This window comes from Penicillium diatomitis (assembly GCF_028827545.1).
Source record: "Penicillium diatomitis strain IBT 30728 chromosome Unknown utg000014l_segment0_segment0, whole genome shotgun sequence".
In the NCBI taxonomy this organism is placed as follows: domain Eukaryota; kingdom Fungi; phylum Ascomycota; class Eurotiomycetes; order Eurotiales; family Aspergillaceae; genus Penicillium; species Penicillium diatomitis.
Genome location: NW_026623186.1, coordinates 217,767 through 239,574, shown reverse-complemented (window position 1 = coordinate 239,574; position 21,808 = coordinate 217,767). Strand labels below are relative to the sequence as shown.

The following is a 21,808-nucleotide window of genomic DNA, read 5'->3' as shown; positions in this document are numbered from 1 at the left end:
ATGGACAATGTTGACTCCCTCAAGTCAGCCCTGAGGCAGAGAGCCATGGCAGCATCATCATCGAAGCAGCCACTCTCTGACGTACAATATAGCGCTGGATTCGACATCTTTCTACAGGGCACTGGTTGGACCATCTATCAAGACTTCATTATACCACAACTGGTGGAGCTTCTGACGCCTCTCTTCAACGCTCGCGCTCGCATCTCGGTGCTAGAAATTGGCCCTGGGCCAAAGAGTGTTCTTGGTTATCTTCCCTGCAGTCTAAAGCGGAAAATTAGAAGATTTGCCGCATTTGAACCTAACATTCTCTTTGCCAACGCGTTGGAAAAATGGTTCTCACCTGGATTCGCATCGGACCCGCCATTTCCCTGCCTGGATGACCTGCCCGATATCCGCCGAGCGCCATTTATCCTTCATGGCGACGTAGACAGCAATGCAGCAAAGGGCGCGCACGACAATGACGAGAAGTACGACGTGATTCTGTTCTGCCACAGCATGTACGGCCTGAATCCCAAAACTAAATACATTGAGCGAGCGCTGGATATACTTGTCAATCAGCCCGAAGAGGGACTGGTAATAGTTTTCCATCGCGACGGACAGCCAAATTTTGATGGATTAGCATGCCATCGAACGGCTTGTTTTCCTACCGGAGCAGTTTGCGTACCGAATGATGACAATATCTTGGACTGTTTTGCTTCATTCGTTGCAGGATATGTCTTGCACGAAAGGGATGCAGATACTACCATTCGAGTTGATTGGCGTGATATTTGCCGACGGTTGAGTCGACGGGCAGACCCCGAGGCGAAACACCTCATTTTCGGCTCACCGACCTTGATGATCGCCTTTAATAATCACTCAACTGCTGTACAGGAACTGGCAACGTATGTCCCACTATCGGATTTGAAAATGCCGATTAAGAATTGGGAGGCCCGCTTTCATCGGCCCGCATCAGTCGTTAGGCCGACAGAGATCCAACAAGTACAGACCTGCGTTCAGTGGGCTATCCAACACAAGACCGGTCTCACTGTCATTGGAGGGAGCCACAGTGGTCACTGCCTATGGCCCCATATTGTTGCAATTGATATGAGTGTATTCGACGAGATTCACATTTGTCGGGCAGGGGATGGGGAAGCGGGATCCAGCCTCGATTGTCAGCTGCTGATCGTCGCGGGAGCTGGGTGCAAAACAGGGGATGTCGTTCGCCAAGCTATGGCAGCTGGTGTAACCGTGCCTTTGGGTGCCCGTCCCAGTGTAGGTGCGGGCATGTGGATACAAGGAGGACTTGGACATTTGACTAGGTTGTACGGACTCACATGCGACGCTATCGTTGGAGCCATTGTTGTCGGCGTTGATTCTGGCCGGGTCCTTTGTGTCGGCGATGTACCAGCACAACATCGTCCGGCGGGTGCTGTCCGCCCAGAAAATGAAATAGAGCTCTTATGGGCACTCAGAGGCGCTGGCACGAACGTTGGCATTGTCATTAGCTTGACGTTCAAGACATTTCCTGTTCCGACCTACCGGGTCCGAACCTGGAATGTCCCGCTTGAAGATGGAAATGATGCACGACTAAAGCTCCAAAAGTTTGGGGAGGCCTTTGCCGGTTGTCTCCCAACAAGTTGTTCTGCGGATGCATATCTGTATTGGCAAATGGACCAGATGTATCTGGGGGTGACCATATTCGAAACTTCGACGTCCGGTGACAGCCTACGAACCTTTCCGTCGATGCCTGGTACAATGGAAATGATGTTGGGGCTAGAGGAAAGTTTGAAATCCATGAACAGCTTAGAATTGTTTGAGGCCGAGATGTACATGTCCAGAATGCACGGCGGACACGGCGGCGGCAAGACCTCTTCGTTCAAGCGATGTCTATTTTTGAAAGGTATGGGAGCGCGAAACATCACGGATATTTTGGTGAAGGCCATCGAGGATCGCCCATCACCGCTCTGTTACATTCACCTACTTCATGGTGGTGGTGCAGCCAGAGACGTGGCAATTGATAGCACAGCTTTCGGTTGTCGAGACTGGGAATATGCCTGTGTCATAACAGGTGTGTGGCTTCGCGACCACGATAGCAGCGAGATCGCCCGAGATGTCGTGGAGTGGGTATACCACGTCGTCGACAATCTGCTGCCCTTGAGCCGTGGAGTCTATGGGGCAGACCTGGGACCTGACCCTAGAGATTTGGTACTCTCGTCTCGGGCATTTGGGTCAAATCGACGGCGCTTAGCCTACCTCAAACAAGCAGCGGATCCGTACAATGTCCTGAGTTATGCATGCCCGTTGCCAAAGGCTGAGACAGTAAAGAAGCTCGTCATTCTCATTACCGGTGAACATGGCGCTGGAAAAGACTATTGTGCAGATGCTTGGGCTTCTGCATTTGCAGAGAGACTTCCATGTGGACTCATGGCAAGAGCAATCAGCATTAGTGATGCGACCAAACGTGAGTATGCAGCAGCTGTTGGTGCTGACCTGGGCCGTCTGCTTCAGGACCGTACTTACAAAGAGCGTCATCGATCAGCATTGACAGTCTTCTACCATGATCAGGTCCGACAAAGGCCGCAGCTTCCAGAGGAGCATTTCCTGGATGTGGTTCACGATGCCGTGGACGCCGACGTGTTGCTGATTACGGGAATGACAGATGAGGCCCCAGTAGCAATGTTCTCGCATTTAGTGCCTGCCACTTGAGTCATTGAGGTTTACGTCAGGGCATCAAATGAAACTAGAAACGCTCGTCGAGGCTGCAGCACCACCGACAGTGGTGGCTGCAGCATCACAGCTCAGGGCCACTTCCAGGGCTTCGCAAGCCTGGTTTCGAACCACACGCCCACCTTTTTCTTCGACAACGATGAGACAGGAGATAAACGGGCAAGGCAATTCGCCGAGAAGTACCTACTCCCGCTCATCAGCGAAGACATTGAACGACTCGCCCAAATGGTGGGTTTGGTGCACGACTTTCCGCGGCCGAGAGTCGATTTCCGCCACGTCTTGAACGTTTCCCAGCAACCAGGCGGGCTAGAGTTATGCACGTCTTTGTTGCGCCTTCAGCTCCCAGATCGATGGCCCAAAATCGACACTATAGTTTGTTGTGAGGCTGGTGGATTTGTATTTGCTTCAGCACTTGCCTCGCGAGTTGGTGTACCGTTGGCCTTGATCCGAGAAGCGGGCAAACTACCGCCGCCAATTATTTCTGTCTCCAGATCCGCATCACATATATCTTCCCCTACTCCTATGTCCGAACCCAAAGAGAGGCATATCGAAATGGGCTTGGATGTGATCCCGCCGGGGGCGTCAGTTGTGGTTATAGATGACGTACTCGCCACGGCAAACACAATGCTCGCAGTCCTACAACTTCTTAGCAAGACCAATGCATGTGCTGATGTCAAAGTGCTTGTGGTCGCCGAATTCCCCATCAACCGTGGGCGTGGATTGTTGAGGCAGCACGGCTATGGTGGAGTTAGTATACAGAGCCTCCTGGTTTTCGATGGCGCATAAGGAAGCGGAGAAGTGCGATAAGAAGGGCCGGGGTGGCGAAATTCGAAGCAGTGAAACAGTCCGATCTCTCTTCTCATACTACTGAGATAGCTAGCGACAAGATTTCAAGACATCATTGGATCCATCTTTTGGAGCGCGATGGCATCGGATTTTCAATCTTTGCTTTGGTGTGCCATACGTTCCCATTTCTGGAAAACGACGTCCCAGAATTTAACTCTGTTTCTTTCTCTCCCCACTCCACAAATTCGTTGTGAATTCGCATGTCCCCAATTACAATTGGATCTTTCCTGCAATAGCCTTTTATTTAAGTATTTTGTTGCTAGAGCTTTTGTTATAATCTTGGGGTTGATGGGGGTTCGACCGTATAAACTATGCTAAGTCCCGTGAGTACCCTTGACATTAAAAAGAGCCGGACAAAGAAGTGATAGATATGCTTGATGAGAATGAAAAAACTGCAGACAGATCCCAACGCAACGTATCATAACCTCCAAAGTTGGGCGACGAGAATTTCGGTAGTCAGGAAGAAAGCTTGTATTAATATCTGCACTCGGTGCTCGCTTCCTTTGGAATTGGCTCCGTCATCCGATCCACTCGATCTATCACCCGGTAATGGTATGCAAGCGTATAGCCAAAGATCTTGCGTCTCCAGTAGTTTTATAAGGTAAGCGTATTCGCTTCTCTATCCACACCTCTGAAGACAAGCCGGAGCATTGACCCCTCCAAGAAGGATATCCCCTAAGCGGAGCCTCGCCAACCCCCTTTGCTTCTCCAGTAGACCTGAAGCAGATTATTAGCTACAGCTAAGTACTTGATCCATTGATTGCTTACAGAATTTTCTTTCACCTGGAACTGACACGACATCGCCGCTTGCGAGGGTAAGGTAATAGCACCTGTAATTGAAAACCAAAGCACTGGTAATGTTCCTGAATACTTGTTTATTCTGGAACAGGCTCTCCGCGGCAACGAAGACAATGAGATCACTGGGTCTCTTTTCAAGGGGGGCCTACGCCATAATTCACTGGCAAAAGTCAACACGTCGAGAACACCGAACTTGTCTGCTGTAACAGCGACACTGAGGACAGCTGTGCAATGATAGTCGGAGGTACCGATTTGTTCTGATGATGTATTACTGCACAACTACATCGCAGTGCGGTCGCATTTTCATCCGGCATCAGTGCCCCCAACGAAATCCCCGCAAAGAGCGCACGAGGGCTTTCTTTTGGACTTAGCTCAAAGATAGAGCATAGAATTGTTGAGGTCTCACATGCATGACCGGAAAGGGTAAATCATCCTTGTCTACCATATCTGATTGACTGGAACATGGTCCACACAGATATAACTGCTCTCCATTTAAGCTACCTATAATTATATTCCGGATGAAGGACCCAAGAAACAGGCGGATCCACCACTATCACGGTTAATCAAGATGATCCAAGCGGAATTCGAGCCCGATAGTGATATAAGGCCAAGTTTGATTTGGGTTCATTTTACCTCCATACCAGCCCTTCGCAAAGTCAAGTCTCAGATGTAAGAGAGGATGAGAGCTAGTTTGATTTCGCAATTGACAACGAGCTGTGGCTGGAGCCGGGTATATGGATTGGTGAGTGGATTTTGGGATTTTGGCTTGCAACCGCCTCACTTTGCTGATTGTAAGGAGACTTGACACGGCACCATGGGTCATTACTCGCAGCATTTTGCCATAAGCCAACTTGCGATTTAGCTGGTCGTCTCGTGTGAAAGTTATTCGGCGTCAGTGACGCTGCGTTACAGGGTTTATGATTCAGTCTTGTTCTGTGCTCCTTGACTTTCCCAAGCTAATATCCAGATCAACGATGCATTACTCAATGCGAGCTAGATCGCATAGCGCCAGAATTGTGTTGGAAGTTGGAGATTGTAGATTTTATATTTTGAATTTAGTGCTACTGAGAGGAGACAGAGTAAAATGATACTACACTGATGCAGGTCAGCCTAGTTCTAGCTGATCTTGCCCCTTGTACTCGCAGAAATTCGGTATTCAAGATAATTCCACCGGAAATTATCAACTGGTCTATGACTGCAACATAAAAAATTCCCGCAAATGGGCTACCTGTCAGAAGCGGTAGAAATTGGTACCACGTCATTGTCAAAAACAGTGATTTCAATCGAGTGAGCGCAACGTTACGATTCCTGTAGGACTAGCCGTTTATCTCGTCTCTAAGACCGACTCAGTCAAGTGGAACGAGTATTGCATAAGTCTCTGTATATATTTGTATCCCTTAACCACGTCTGAACTACAGCCACCTATCTCATAGCTTTACCTAGACATCAAGATAGGGCAATCTGGGTTCATATTCCTAATTGAAATAAAGTGCAATTTCTTCCTGTGCACCGCATTTGGATCCGGTACTCGGAGTAAATGCTGCCTTCATATAAGTTTCGAGCCCTTCCTGATTGAACTCTACGGAGCACGGAACTTTTTCTTTATCACATTTCATCCTCGAGAGAAAGTAATCAAGCGAGAATGGGGCATGAAAGAACCAATCGGTGTGGGAACAAGGCAAACCATTTCAAAGTGCAATTTAACGTGCACTGACGTTTCTATGCTGCCATTTGACACCGGCGGTCTCACGAAGGCAACCCATTTCATTGTCAAAGTGCGTAGGAGACCTTCTCGGTGTATGGCAGGTCAGGGTTGGTCGTGAGAGGGTATTGGAAGATCTGTAGCGTTGGTGATGTACTCTTGCATCCTATCTTTGCCGCCTGCCGAGCAAGATCGTGCGAGCAATTATTTGGCTTGGCCAAGCTTTTACTCTAGACGCTCGGTTCTGGGGTATAAAGCGGGACATCATGTTACTGTCCCACGATTTAATAGCTGTGGCTTCGTTATCAACGTCGCGGAAGTTGAGATAAAGGCCAACTTCAACCCGGAATGTTAACACATTTCCATGAAAAGATGGGTACAGTGACTAAGAAGCTGTTAGCTGATTTGCACCTATTTAGGCCATTTTTGGCATATGGAAAGTGTTTACAAAGGACCAAAAGTACGCTTCAGACGTTGAAGAGACAAGCAGATAAAGCTTACTTTGTAGGTCAGAAAAGAAGTCGTCACAGATTGGAAGAGTCAGATGCGTATATATAGATATATGTATATAAATCAATGAAAGAAAAAGGCAAGATTCCAAAGAATCGACCCTCGTTTACATATAGCAAGTGCGCCGGAGGATCGAGTGAAGTATTATGCGCGGTCTTAAGAGGAAGCAGGCCAGCCAGATTGGGGATAGAAGCGGTCTTTCCTCTCCATTCTTTCTACCTTTTTGGGCAACGTGCAAGTTGACCTCTTCGTCCTGGCATATAACGGATTGCACCGAAGTTGCCATGATCGCGAAGAAAAACGCGCTCACGTCCGCGCCGAAAAAAACTTTAGAATGGTAGCCAAATGACATATCTTGCTTGGCATGCAGAAGCTATAAAAGCCAAGCGGCGCAGACTAGACCTGTTGTTTATATGGACCCTGAGCCACGAAAACCTATCTATCTGATCCTCGGCACTACCTAGGCTGCCCCTGTTTGCAGGTCAAAATTATCAGTAGGGGTGCTTTGAACCAACTACGACGACGCCGGGTCGTGGTTTGGCCTATATCGATCCATCATTCTCACACTCCAATCTCTTTCATCATGGCCTCTAAATATTGTATTATGACTATTGTCATTCTGCATCAACATTTCGATTGTACCTGCTATCCGTAGTTGCAAATTTCATGCCCGACACCCGATCAAGTCCTTAGCAGCCTATGGGCTATCGAATTTTTGTCACAAGAAGAGGCCTGGATCTGTGAACCGGCTGCCAATATCTTTTGCTAGCATAGTTCCCGGCCGACCCAACAACCAAGCGGCTAGGCAAACGACAGCCATAACGAGGGTTTTCCTCATGTAAGCCTCGGTGATCGTTCCAGAAAATTCCAATCCACCCAAAGCAGCGGCAACACCCACGGCTCTTATTACTGTTTTTTTTCTCTTCCTAGACGAAATCTAGTGTTAAGGCTCTGTAACAGCGTCGCCTCCCCATTGGGAATTATAGTTTGCCTGCTATCTCTCAAGGGTTTTGATCCGGACCGACGTTATCGGGGTTCTTTTCACTACTGACAGGGAAGAGATTGAAGAAAGCTTGTTGTCTTTTCCCTAATGTATCGTGACTTTCTCACAGATTTTGCACTCGAAAGATGGTGTATGACAAAAGAGAGAAGGGAAGGTGGCATTTTTTTGTGGTTGAACGGAGCATTTTCCAGGAGTCAATCGAAGCTACCATGACGGTCAGCCGACGGCTACACCTGGTCACTGAGCAGCGCTAGTATTTCGCATTGGAAGTATGCTGATATTTACAGGACAATTGCTCTTAGATAGTCACAAAGTCGTAGTTTTTGCTTGTGAAGGAAAGGTTTTTAGCTGAGGAGAATACGCAGATTCCTTCCGTATATGCGGTATCCATGCATTAGGCGCACTCACTCCCTAGTTGGTTCACTTCAGCACCACCACGCTTGCTTTGCGAGTGCGCAGAAGTGAAGTATCGTTGTTCGCGGACACTTTTGACTCTCGATTGACAGCATTTCCTACTGCTTCAAGCTAGGTCTTCACGGTAAAAGACAGCTTAACTAGTTGTCTTCGCTCCGTGCCTGGCACTCGGCCGAGATCAGACTCTGAAGAGGAGTTGCCTTTGGAGGGGTTTGGGCCCAAGATAGTGACTACACAGGCTCTCCTGAATGAACCACGTGTAGCAACCTAAGTACAACCTTTATTCCCCTTCCACAACGCGGGTCAGGCCCCGAGCTACCGTCTGGTCCGCCTTTCAACACACGCATTCTGGTGTAGGTACTCACACCGCAGCCAGTTCCACCTCGTGCCCTCACCATGATACCGCTACTTTCTGTTCGCCAGCATCCATTCTAGCCACCGTTCAAGACTGCAAATAATTGCTGTAACGAGCATGTTTTCCCCAAAGTCTGGATGCTATATTTCAAGCATTTACAGACTCAATCTGTACGCGAATTAGTCTAGTGTTCATTTCCATAAGTTAATTGAAGTAGAGCCAACCTTTCCAGTCGTGCAACCCAGCTGTCTGTAGACTGAGTGCAATGGCCCGCTCTGCAACCCTCACATAGATGACTATTGTGTGGGCCTGTGCTGCTAGTGGACACTGGTGGTCTTTCCACTTGAATTTCATTCCATCGTTTGATCCAGTAAGAGACTCTCTCGGCATAAGAATCATCTAAGGTTGGTCGCGCGAGCTCGTTGCAACTTTTGCAACGCTGGTGATACACCCTCGCATTGTACATATGTCCATGATAAAGACGAATGGTGACGGCGATTCTTTTGCTTGACCAGCCTTTTGCTCTGCACGCTCTCTTCTGGCATGTAAAGCGTCCCATCATGTTTGTATCCCGCATTTTGAAACATTCGGTATCGTCATCATCATCGCGGAACGTGATATGTAGGTCATGCTCGGCCAGCAAATCTGACACTTGCTCATGAAGAGACTGATACATTGACCAAGAAGCAACACCGTGGCCTTCTGCATTTGGAGCCATATCCGAATCAAATTGAATCTTTTGTTAACAAAGAACAATGCTGCCCGTGAAGCGCTGTTGATTTTTGGCAGTTGGTGTGTAGTTAAATCTTTGAAGGAGAACGGAAGGGGTTAGCTACCGGACTTTATAGCTAAATTCAGTTAAAGAATCTTGCCCTGGATATCTGGTCGAAGTGGACGCAGAGTCCGCTAGCCTAATCATAAGTTCCAGTCTAATTCATCAACAGATAAGCGCATGTTGTTGTGGATGTAGCGCTCCTGAAAATCCTATTGAACAGTACATAGAGAAACTGTCTTTTCTGGCCACAACACAATAAGCGCAGACGATTGGCCAGTAGGGTCATAAGGGAAAGAGCCCCTCGCGTAATGAGCGCGGAGGGGTACCGCATCTGATCGTTAAGAGAATTCCATCAATTATAACTCCGTTGTGTATATAATACAGCGGGCATTGCGCATACTGGCAGTCACTGTACTGAAGAGGTGGCATCGTTCAACAAGTCACTGCACTCAGTCACGCGCGGAATGAAGGAACTGACTTGATATTTTGACACCTCGTGACAACAAATTGATTGTTAGTTTGCACTGGTGAAGGCCATTTCGAAGATATGTTTTTCGCTCTAGTGGACCCGCATGGATGGCCTCCCCGTGGACGGCCTCCCGCTTGAATGGCCTCCGCATGGATAGCCTCTGCATGAATGGCCTCTGCCTGCGCGGCCTCCTGCTTTCTGGCTATCTGCTACAGGACGTACTATGGAGGAAAGTTGGAAGACCACACCTATTAAATGGAACAAATGGCCGGATTTCGGCTTATACTTCAGCCCAAAATATCGCCTGACAGTGAAACCTTCTGGCTTTTGAGCTAACGACCACGATACCCACCATGCTCGCCAGCGACTTTCCCCAATATATGTCCACAAGCCTAGATGATGCCAGTCAAAAGCATGATTCAGATAGGGAGGAAGACTTGGACACACCCGCAAGAGCTTCCCTCTCATCCAAGTTTCATGCAAATTCAGGTTCGCCTAAGTTATCAATCTCCGGTCCCGGGGTTGAAGCCCCATATTCCGTCCCAACGAGCGAGGGAGCTCTAGTCAACCTCACTCGAAGGTGGGTTGTTGCAGTTGTGATTAACCTGGCGAGTTACTGATCGTCCATTAGTTGCACAAATTCGGGCAACACCATACCCCACGACGATCAGGCTGATCCCAGTGGATTTGCAGATGAATCCTACGATCTATGCCACGAAACATCGCGTCTGTTGGACTTCTCACTAAAGGGGGCTGATGAACCAGCTAAGAAGCTTGCGGAAGCTGTACGGACAATTCTCGAATGCGTGGGAGAAGACACGGAGAGAGAAGGATTACGTGCAACTCCAGAACGGTACGCTAGAGCCATGCTTTACTTCACCAAAGGATACTCAGAGAGTGTCGGGGATCTGCTCAATGGGGCTGTTTTTCATGAAAACTACGACGAAATCATTATCGTGAAAGATATTGATATATTCTCCCTCTGCGAGCATCACATAATTCCTTTTACTGGAAAGATAAATCCCTAGCTCTATCTTTGAAACACTGTAATAACCAGACAAGTCAGATGCACATAGGCTACATCCCAAACGGCCGCGTACTTGGTTTGTCCAAATTAGCCCGTTTGGCTGAGATGTTCTCTCGCAGACTTCAGATTCAAGAACGTCTGACCAAGCAGGTAGCTATGGCCATTCATAACGCTCTCAAACCACGAGGTGTTGGGGTCATTATGGAGTCCTCCCATCTGTGCATAGTGATGCGTGGCGTTCAAAAGGCCGCAAGTACTACAACCACTAGCTACATGGTTGGCTGCCTGCAGTCGAGCGCAGAAACCAGAGGGGAATTCCTGGCCCTCCTGGATCGGCAGTAGACAAATTCCCTCGGATTTTATGGCCTCGGTGATCAACAGGATAGAGAACCTTATAGTTTCAATCCTGCAGGCACAAGCGTGCACACGTTCACTGATGTTGCATAAGCACCGACTACTTTTCTGCATGCCGCTTTTGACTTTGTCCCACGTTTGAGGTCTGCATATCCACGTACAGATGTCCGAGGTTAAATCGATTCTCTCGGAGTGGAGTTCCTCGTTGTGGCTTACAGGAATAGTCATAGGGTAACCATGAATTATACACATCGCTTCCATATTCAGCCCCCTTCTGACTGACATTCTATGATGGGCATATAAACATGGATCAGCGAATCAAATTCCAAGAAGAGTAATACAAGGATGAAGCGGAATAATTGTGGAATTCGCTCCTCGAACTTCATTGCAACCGGAATTCCATACGGAAATAAAGCGTCCCCAGTTTACTAAAGCGGTGAATGGCGTGTAGGTAAAAAATTAAAGAGTCATTTGATTGGCCGGAAAGCCTTAATTTCCTTTAAGTTCCTTGAACTTCTTTTTTCCCGTTTAGATCAAAAAGACATGAAGGGCGGTGTTTGTACCTGTACTGATTATTTGAAATTCCCTGCAGCGGCTGTATATTTAAACTCAGACACATGCGGTTTAGTGTGCTATGAAAGCCATGTTGGATGCCGACCATGCCGAAGGCCCTCTATGCGGGAGGCCCCCTATGCGGGGGGCCCCCCTATGCGGGAGGCCCTCTATGCGGGAGGCTCTATGCGGGAGGCCCTCTATGCGGGAGGCCTATCAAGTGACCAGACAATGTGCGACAATACAGTATCAAAAATTTGCGAAGTTTGCTGCGTAAGAAAAACAGCGGAACCATGATCAAGCCACATAAATGTATGTTCGACCTCCGATTGTTTGCGTCGGGGTGTTGAACATCAGATTTCACGTTCAATGGTCAAAACTGACAGGCAGTACGGAAAAATAATTAAAAAGACTAACAAAAGAGCTTTAGAAGCGCATGGGAGGTGGTTAGCCAGCATTGGGGTGTTTTATTTTAGCTCGTAGATTACCAGTCGCTTCATATTTAGTCTAGTGGCATCTTGATTGAAAACTCGGTAAACCAGAGTCATCATTCCTTTCGTGTCAATGCATGCCCCTCGGTCTAAGATATCGCCAGGTTGTCTCGAGTGATCATCCTGGCTTGGTGCAGGTTGATGGACAATAATCAAAGAGAGAGACCCCGCCATTTTCTGCGTCAGACACATCATTGAAGCTTGCATCTTCGTTCAAGAGCAAGGGGAATGCTGTCTCGGGCGGTCTGTTATAGCTTTTCGGACAATTTGTCAAATCTATGATGGCTGGGGTCTTTGTATTTTCCGCGTTAGGGACTTCTAGCCCCAAGGAAGTCACATCAGGGCATCGAATACTGGTGATGTTCGTCATTGAGTCAGGGTGCCAACGACTCGATGGTAAGCGTTGCAGAACCTGGGTAATGACTTGCTCGCGCAGCTCATTGGTCATCAGGTTCAGTATATCCCTCTGTTGCGTGTATGTCGGGTTGTCGCCGTCGAAAGTATTCAAATTTGGAGGACTCCAATTCGTCCAAATCTTGTGATGAGAACAAGATAGCGTAGCGCGGGTCGGATGATATTTGAAGTACATTTCGCAGCAAAAACACGCTGGCTTGCTACAAGCGACGAAACAGTCGTCACCTGCAAAGGACTTCCGCATCTTGTAAAAGTGGTCCAACACCTGAACCTCAGCATGGACTTCGGGGGAGCAACGCTCATATGGAAGCAAAAACTTTTCGAAGACGCCGCCTACTTTGTCCAAGTAAAGAAGACCATTTTTGACCTTTGACCATTCCTGGTCGCTTTCTTTGAACATTCGGTTCAGAATGCCCCGAAGATTAACGTGCGAGTCACGAGTAGGCGGAGGTGCAGCGGATAGTGCGTCAATAGCATAGACTGTATGACTCTCAAGAAGATGACTGAGGTCCTTCATGTCGTCTATTAGCTGTTTTGGAGCCCGTATATGTTGAGCGAGTCGCCCGACATAGTGGCGCACCAAGAGAAATGACGAGCGTTTGCTTGCAGGGCCAAGCCGTTTCTCTTCGTTCATGCCCCGCTCAGAAAGCTCGGCAACTCGATCCGAATATCGCGTCTCATACGCAAAAATGCATAGCTGAAAATGATCATCCAAATTCATGGCCACTTCCAACCACTCAATGAGCTTGGAATCTGTGAACAAATGAGTTGTGAGGTCCCCCACGATGCAGAAAAGGCTTGACGCACCGCATCCCGACGATTGTCCGTGCAGCGTAGAGAGGCAGTCTTTGATACTTTTGCAGAGACATTTTCTCTCACCTTCGATGCGATCAGTAGCAAATTCAAGGCACAGATGTAAGAATCTAGATTCTTCGTGATCGTCATCTGCTGCAGTGAGGTGCGCCCCAGATTGCAAAATACCAAGGGAGGTTTTGAGAAAGGCGGCGATTTTACGGGTCTCCCTGTTGGAAGCGATACAGAAATTATAGCACGTATCAAGCTCCTCCAGACCTATTGCGGTGCATGCGCTTCCGCCTTTTTTGAGGTCGCATATAAAACAAAGATTTTGAAGAAATCGTCGGACCTGGGCTCGGCCCCTATCAAGCTCAAAAGATGTGGTTGTATAGTTGCCACGAGTCTGTCCGAGTGCATTCAAAAGGAACAGCGGTTCGTAAAATCGACAAAGAAGTCTCTCGTGGGGGTCAAGTCTTGGGCGACCGATACGTTCGGGATCGATATCAAGGTGTCTTTCTAGCGTTGCGGAACCCATTTTTCTGTTACTAAGATGTTCTGAAGACGAAAATACTTGAGTATGTCGCGACAAAGAAGCGAGAAAAATTGTCAGACTTATACGGAGGTACAGATAGACTCCGTACAGAACTCAAGAACGCGGCAATGCTGATGAAAATGAGTCAAGCGGCAGTCAGGTCTCTACGCAGGAGGCTGCCATGCATGAGGCTGCCTTGCGGGAGGCTGCCTTGCGGGAGGCCGGCATTTTTGGTCAGATGTCATGCAGCACATAAATTCAGTAAGTTCTGTCGGCCATTAAATCATTCTCCCAGTATCATCAGGTTGATATATACCCTATCATATTGGAACGATGATAGTACTGACAACCATAGTACTGACATCTTGGCGAGCAAAAGAAGACATCAAATTAGCAAAGTGACATTCGGTGAAACAACTTACAATCGAAACGAAGAGTAAGAAAGAGGGAACAGGCAAGGCATTCTGATTATTAGAGATTCATCTTTGGGATACTGGGACTCGCACTTTGACCCTTGGCATTAAACTCAAAAACTACGCAACAGGTCAAAACGAGGAAACATCAATGATCTGAATGTAGACTTCAGAAAGTCTATATCTACCAATAGCGATTGCGAAAATTTCTCAGCAATTCAAATGTAGGTGTAGAACGTCTTGGCTCGAACGTATTTTGGCCGACCATTCCGCTTACTGAATGTAACTATTCCAACTTCTATCTTGATCGTCGCACCAAAAATAGGAATCATTTCTAGAACATATAGAGCAGTCCTCACAAGTACAACGCCCCAATTTCCACTGTAAATATGAATGTATACACACCGCAGCAAAAAACTTTCAGTTAAGCTGTACCAAGCCAGCAAACTGTTAGCCAAAATATCGGGCGAAGGAAGCAACTGAATAGGCAGAAAAAGAGAAAAAGTAACGTAGAGGATATTCGAAGAATAGCAGCAAGCGGCAGCGGTGATGGTGGCTCTATTGCATAGCAGGAGGCGGGTCTCACCTATCAGACGAGGAAAGCCTTCTCATTGATCTCGCTCGTAGGCGTACTTTCGGTCAATATGAACGGACGGTGATAATTGGATTGGGAATTCTGTGGTATTTCCAGCCATAATAGAAAAAGCACCCAGCAAAATGAAAAAGTAAGCTTCTTCATCATAAGCAGTCAGTACTTAGAGCCTTAATTTGTCACTAAACCGAAAGAAATCCATTCGACCTGGCTTAAGCGAACCGGAACTGACTACCTATCATAAGAATAAAACACTTGCTGGTGATGGAGGAAGGTCGTCAGGTGAGAAACACCTTATGAATCCCCTCGAACTGATTAAGAGGAAGACAAGATAACAGAAAGAGCAGAGAAATTTACTAGGTGTGTTGTGCTTTGTAGTGTTTTTGAAAGTTGTCTTTTCGTGTGAAAATTGTTTGACAAAGAGGACAAATAATGTGCTCTTTGGGGCCCCAGAGTGACTCAGCCAGCATTCTACGGGAAGACCATATATGTCGTCTGATGCCCTTCCTTTCAGCTGCATGATACGAGCACCGATGGCATTTGGAACGCCTGATATGTGTTCGCATATGTTTTCTGAGTCTTATTAAATCGTGAACAGGGCTAAAGAGAATGTAAATCATACCTTAGCTGACTTTTCATGCGATAGCCATCTAGTCGTTGACATCCCTCATGTTGACAGTAGTACAATCCGTCAATTGGCAAATGTGCGGTTGCTTTCTCTGGAAGCATCTCAGCATATTCAGATTCGCATCCAGCTGTCGCCACAGGACTAGAAGCCATCGACCCAGCGTTGTCAGCATTAACAACTGCACTGGGCTCAGTGACTAGATCCGTGATACCAAATCCGCTCCCGCTGCCTTCACCATCCATCCTGTCTTCAATCAATTGAAAGTCGCCGCATATGGCACTCTATAGAGCATCATCCACGTCGTATATTTCCTGAAAAGAAGCAGGCGGGTTCCCTATGAGAGGAAGGTGCGCAGGGACTTCCGGGAATTCCTGATACTCGCTGGCGATGTATGTGACGGAAGTCTCTCGAGTCGCAGGAATGATTTCGGTAGAAAGATATCCGGAGGGGCCGTACGTTGGCTCGATTGGACCTTCAATAGTGTTGTGGAAATAGGCGTTGGTGCCAGCGCCACGGTAACCCGGTGAATCTGACTCCATTCTCAGCTTCTTCAGGTTGGCCTGCTGGTGAGAGAGGAGAGAATTACGACTTGACGATCCGAAACTAGGTATAAATAGCCCATTCACCGGGAGAGTCATCCCTTCTGTCGTCATTCTACCACACTGAAGGCATTTCTACTGGGAAGAAAGACCACATTAGCACAAATTCAACAATACGCCAAACTGGGTTGGGCAGCCATGCAGGTATCCAATCAGGCTCCGCCACGACAGTTCTTACCACTGATCTCTATTGGCTACCAAATACAGACTAACGCGCATGACTAGTTTGGAGCATTTCAACCAACCGCATAATAGTTATGAAGATAAAAACAAGTTGCATACTCATCAGGTGGAAATCCTGGTGGCAAACATGTGTCTTCTCTACGAATTTTTATGCCCATTTAAGGTGCCTTCTAGCCTGGCGATTTGATCTGAGCGCACAGTGTCCTGCAGGCAGGGGGGATAACGTATGTGTGGCTACTACGACTCGCTAAACAATTTGGTTGACAGATCATTTAAGTAGAGTACCAGAACGCTGTCTTCGTTTTTCACAAAGCTACAGCGATCAAAGTCACGTCAGCGCTGCTATAGTTACGCTAAAGAACTACCGCGGCCTGGAAGTTTTGCCTTATCTTCCAAAAACTATCTAAGGGTTTTTTTTCAGTGCCAAGTCAAGTCTCCGCGGGGAAAATGGTCAATTCAGACAGTAACATCGCTAGCTTGGGTCAGTGTGCCACACATTCAGGCAGTGACATCTCTCATGTCTCGATAGACGAGCTACTGGGCAAGGTGACGTTCCAAGCCTTTGTCACAGGATTATCGGCCCGGGTACAAGAAGGCAACCTGGAGATCATGGTAAGAGTTCATTCAATCACAATAGCCTCACGACCATTCAGAATTTGATACAAACCGCGAACCAGGCTTCAATCGAATTTCTTGAAAAATATGACTACGCCGCCGGTCTAAGCAGCCTACGAGAGAGCCACACGCATTTAGTATACAACGACAGCGATGAGCAGCCCCAACATACGCTCTTCCAGATTCTTGGTTTCACTTACCGGACAGACTCCGAACTCGCTGCCTATCGTCTCATTCAGCATATTCTTAACCCCCACAACAAAGAAGCCACTTCCACTGTGAAGCCATTCGGCTTCGTGGAAACTCCCATTGCTGCCTCTGATAATGATTTACCCAAATACACATCCTCTCTATTTATGGAGGCACAAAGATGGGGTGAGATACCTCATCAGGAAGATATGATGTCGAGCTTTGATCCACCACAGTTTGAGGTCAAGATTAGTTTCCGAGGGGTGACGTGTACCGGAGTCGCACAGAGGAAAAAGGTAGCCCGTCATTTGGCGGCGAGGGAAATCTGTCAAAGGTTAAATATCGGCATTTAGCCGCATGAGCAACATACTGATATTTAATGAGAAAGCAATATGCGACTTGGTAGCAAGACACAAGGGGCCTCATTGCGAAATTAGTAACTATGACATCAGAATTTCCTTTTAGCGGGACTATTTCCTAATGAATTCGGTCAACAAATATACGCTTGCCACGGCTAACCAGCAACCCATCTTCCGTACATGAAAGACGTTGCATTGAAACACTCCATTGTGATTTATATCCATAAAGTAGTATCCATAAAGTAATCCATTCTAATAGGGGACTACTGTAATCCAAATATTCCAAGTAAAAACAGCGAAGAAACGACGTAGCGTTGTTTGCATTCCATGCACTGTTTAGCGGCTTACACACTAGAATCAATTTCCGGCTTGGGGGCCTGAAGATGTTCAAGCACTCTTTCTCCATGTCTCTTTAGGATTTTCCGGAAGCTAAGCATATATGCTTGACTATTCTCAATATGAAACAACCTGTAATCAACCGCTGGTGTGTGACGATCTTCTCGCAACTCAGACAAAGCGACTAAAAATGAACATTCCCAGGTCTGTGCAACATACTTTAACACAGTCAAGCTCCAGAGAGAACTTTAATCGCGGCATCTGCAACTATCACAACAGCTTGGTTCTTGGTCGAGCAATTTTCGACTGATGCGATTCTCTCGCTCCCTAGCCATACAGAAGCACTGTGAAGGCCATTGCCTTTTTTCTGGAATTGATATCGTGGAGTCTGTGTCCCTGAAATTTGATGCAGTTTGCTGGTTGGGTGTTCGAGGTGAATCTCTTTCCCCGCAAACCGCTCCAGATGATTTAACAGACTAATCCTTTCCAGAAAGCGCTCGCACGTATCTAAGCAACCTCCGCTATCGACATAAATTGCTCCGATTGTGCTCTCGATAAGATCCGAGTAGAACTTGGATGGTCCTAGCTGAGCGAGTGTCGCCCACGGATATGAGACATGTTTCTCGAACTCGTCTTTGATCAGGCCGCCCAATGATTGATATCGCGTGCTGCATAAAGCCTGAATCTTGATTAGATCAGGGGAGTCATGACGCATAAACATCCATAAGGAGACAATCTTCGGTTCGGCCATCATTTCGGGCGGGTCTGACTTCGACTTCGAGCCGTGGCAGCTTGTCTCGAGCATGCTGAGTTCCATACAGAGAAAGGCTAAAAAGTCTGCATTTACCAGAGCCGCGCGGATCTCCGACATTCGGCCTTCGTCAAGCTTTGGGCACCATTTTTGCACGTTTCTGGACACTAGAAATTCAAGAACCGCGTCTCCCAGAAACTCGAGCCGCTGATAGGATCCAGCTGTTCTGTCTCTTTGCCATGATGGATGAGTGAGTGCTTCCCAAATCAAAGCCCGGTTCTTGAACTTGAAGACCAGCAGTAGGTCAATCTTCTGATCCAAGTGCGTGGAGAACGAATAGTACTCGTATTGTGGGCTCTGAAGTGCACTTGAGATGTCCGCAATTTCCGGGAGAAAAATGGCAAGAAGCTCTTGCGAAAGCGGAATCCCACCACTTTCGTAGGCAGCTGCAGTCAACGCTTCAAGGACATCGGCGAAAGTCTTTTTGGGAAATCTTCTGTTCTGCTTTCGATCCGCGGCTGGCGAAAACATGAGATATTTCAACGTGATGAAATCCGCACAGATGAACCTTTCGAGATGAGCATGAACGGCTACCTGTGTCAGTTTCTGATTTGAGACTAGCAAGTCCTTGAATTTCGACAGGTAGCCTTCGTGCCACAGTGGATATTTATAGAACGCGTGTCTAGCAACCACAAGCTTGAGGATAGAGTCACCGAAAAATTCTAGCCGTTGATAATCAGTTGGCCATTGAGAAGCAGGTGTCGTTATAGCCTCTGTAAGTAAGCTGGAGTCAATCATAGGGAGATCTTTGAGAACCTTCATCCGTAAGCTATGTGCCATTAGGTTTTGATGCAGAAGCTGCATAATTGGTGGAATTGCAAGGCTAGCCAAACTCAGCTCCCAAGGCATGAAATCAATGATGCAGTCTGTGGCAGCTACGCACGCCGTTTTGAGGCCGCCTGGCTCCGATGATGTTCTGGAAGATAATGAAGCTCGCTGCAACAGGTTTTTTCTTCTCCCAAATTTCTGGCATTCTATGGAGAGTTCTTTTGTATTTGGTTCCCGTACCCATCTCACAAAAGTATGAGGAGCAAAACGAAGGCTGGGGCTGCGGATGAATCCCGAGGGGGAGAGTATCGGGATTTTGGTTTGTTCTGTGCCTATGATGAAAGATCCCTGGTTGACGAATAGCCAGTCCTCTAGCTCCTGCATAGGAAGATCTGGGATGAAGAATGGGAAATAGTCGGGGTACTGGCTGTCCCGAGGACGGACGCGTGGCGATTGGAGAAGCAAAGTCGTTATACTTCTTATCAATGCCCTCAAGGACGGAGCAAGTGCCGTTTCGATGTTCAGAGGCTGCAAAATTGCAGTGAGGGTTGTTTTGGCGTCCCAGTAAAGATTCAGATTCGCAGTTCGGGGCACCTTGACAGGCGTAAGAAGTGCTAATGATAGTTCTGGCCGGCTTTCTCCGTTCTCGACAAAATCAATGCGGCATTTGTACATTGTTCCTACCATCCAGTGCCCAGGAACTTCCTTCCAAAAGTCATGCAAGTTCGAAATAGTAGGCATAATAGGCATCTCGGAAAGAACTTCTCTCTCGTGAACCGCTTCCACTGCCGCGGCGCTGTCAGAGAACAGTGGCAAGATATGGTCGTTGATGAGACCCCGACTGTGCAAGGCGAGGACAGCTTGAAATGCGGCATCCTGACGGGCAGCCCGCTTCGTTTTCCACCAGTGATGACCTTTCACGATTCTCAAAGAAGGGTCCACGCCACTCGGCATATAAACCGTTGACCGAGTAAGCTCTGCCCTATCTTTCTCGTATGAGAATTCTGGACGATCTATGCCAGGTCTTCCACCCCGTAGAGTTGTGCAAAAATGATACAAATGTGATATAGCATTTTCGCTTATCAGCAAGGCCCTGTGAAAAAAGGGTTTTCATTAGTCACAAAACGATAATCAAGAAAGGGCAGTCGAACCCGGTGTGTGTTCTAAGCGAAAGAAGAGTCTCTTTCGAGTACTTATCGCCCACTTCTAACGCCTGCGCACATCGTTCGTAGTCCCGACATATTCCCTGCAGCTGCTTTTCAAGTTCGCCCCACAGCTTGGACCGCATAGATATGGATTCCACACCTATTGCCTCCATCAAAGCAAACTCCGATACGCGGTGTCGTGCTCGACCCCGGCGCTGAATGAAAGCTATCATGTTGTCTGCGCTATCAAATGAAATGACAAGACGGCAGGCGGGGATATCGATACCCTCCTCGAGGACGCTGGTTGCGATGATCAAGTTTTTCAAGCCGCTGCGGAAGTGTGAAACCACAGTCTCCGTTTTTTCGAAACTCCAAGCATCATTTTTGGCCCAAGACTCAGAGTCAGCAGTGCTGCTCACACAGGGTGCACATTGATATAGATCTCGCGTCAATGGATGAGCATTAAGCAACGCTGATAGGACATACGCAGTAATCCTCTCTCGAACGAAAATGATCCCCGAGAAGTCTGGGCTGAATTTTTCCAGCAGAAACGATATGAGCGCTTCGACCTTATTCGAGATGTTGCCAGGTTCGACCAAATGGAGAACATGGCCTTCTATATCACTTCGCAGACAGGCAATCAAAGCTGTTGATTCAGGATCAGCTCCCCTGTCAGAGAGGCATTCTTCATGTACGGCGATGTAGTGGGACACATATGGAATTTTGATATTAATGTAGTGTCGTAAAGCCCAGATCCCTAGCTGGGCCCAAATGGCATGAGCCTTTCTAGGAATCTTTAATAAGTCGGTAGGGACAGTGCGGCCATTTTGTTCTTTCAGAGCTTCGATGAGTATCCCCAGCTTGTGCAAAGATGACGGCAGATTTACCGAGTCATCTTGGATTTGAGTGTAGGCAATCTTAGTGAAATTCCGTTGCGAATCATACGCGGTCAGCTCTTGCTGCTCGACCAATGGGGCCCGACAACTGGCGTCTAGATTCTGTTCAAGCTGCCTTATAAAATCGTTGGTGAGATGCCCTGAACCAGAGTAGGACTCAGCGTACCGAATTTTTGTTACATCAACTGCCGCTGTTAAGCCGAGAATGCTGGGTACGGCCACATTTTCTGATTTGGCCTTATGGTAGAAGTCACGCATTATACGGTTCCCTGGATGTGACTTCATGCAATGATGAGCTAATTCACGGTTAGATCTTGAGCTGATATGGCTTTAGCTGCTCGTACCTTCATCGAAAACAATGAGAGCTAGTTGGTTCAGTTTTATGAACCCGTGAGTGAGCGCATCCGCAAGTACAGCATGAGTAGATATAACCACTTTCATGCCCTCGAGGGCCCTGTTCCAGATAGCTTGGTTGCTCCAACAGTCAACTCCATCATCCCCTGTCAGCGCTCGCATGCTGACTGCAGGCAT

The 21,808-nt window shown here is 47.5% G+C and overlaps 6 protein-coding genes across 6 annotated transcripts; 3 read left to right on the top strand and 3 right to left on the bottom strand.

Moving 5' to 3' along the window:
- On the top strand, positions 1–3,492 carry N7539_008787 (uncharacterized protein; the record flags this gene model as incomplete). The annotated part of the gene is made up of 2 exons (XM_056938382.1): positions 1–2,649; positions 2,695–3,492. The coding sequence occupies 2 exons, from the start codon at positions 1–3 to the stop codon at positions 3,490–3,492; spliced, it is 3,447 nt and encodes a 1,148-aa protein (XP_056786390.1).
- Positions 3,493–9,931: 6,439 nt separating this feature from the next.
- On the top strand, positions 9,932–10,947 carry N7539_008786 (GTP cyclohydrolase I; the record flags this gene model as incomplete). The annotated part of the gene is made up of 3 exons (XM_056938381.1): positions 9,932–10,158; positions 10,210–10,534; positions 10,636–10,947. The coding sequence occupies 3 exons, from the start codon at positions 9,932–9,934 to the stop codon at positions 10,945–10,947; spliced, it is 864 nt and encodes a 287-aa protein (XP_056786389.1).
- A 1,173-nt stretch (positions 10,948–12,120) lies between these two features.
- Positions 12,121–13,746, bottom strand: N7539_008785 (nucleic acid/nucleotide deaminase domain-containing protein; the record flags this gene model as incomplete). The annotated part of the gene is made up of 1 exon (XM_056938380.1): positions 12,121–13,746. One exon carries the CDS (start codon positions 13,744–13,746, stop codon positions 12,121–12,123), a length of 1,626 nt encoding a protein of 541 aa, XP_056786388.1.
- Positions 13,747–15,657: 1,911 nt separating this feature from the next.
- Positions 15,658–15,915, bottom strand: N7539_008784 (uncharacterized protein; the record flags this gene model as incomplete). Its single annotated transcript, XM_056938379.1, has 1 exon — positions 15,658–15,915. One exon carries the CDS (start codon positions 15,913–15,915, stop codon positions 15,658–15,660), a length of 258 nt encoding a protein of 85 aa, XP_056786387.1.
- Positions 15,916–16,605: 690 nt separating this feature from the next.
- Positions 16,606–17,315, top strand: N7539_008783 (double-stranded RNA binding motif domain-containing protein; the record flags this gene model as incomplete). The annotated part of the gene is made up of 3 exons (XM_056938378.1): positions 16,606–16,639; positions 16,688–16,770; positions 16,836–17,315. 3 exons carry the CDS (start codon positions 16,606–16,608, stop codon positions 17,313–17,315), a joined length of 597 nt encoding a protein of 198 aa, XP_056786386.1.
- Positions 17,316–17,886: 571 nt separating this feature from the next.
- Positions 17,887–21,808, bottom strand: N7539_008782 (uncharacterized protein; the record flags this gene model as incomplete). The annotated part of the gene is made up of 4 exons (XM_056938377.1): positions 17,887–20,329; positions 20,388–20,792; positions 20,868–21,573; positions 21,622–21,808. 4 exons carry the CDS (start codon positions 21,806–21,808, stop codon positions 17,887–17,889), a joined length of 3,741 nt encoding a protein of 1,246 aa, XP_056786385.1.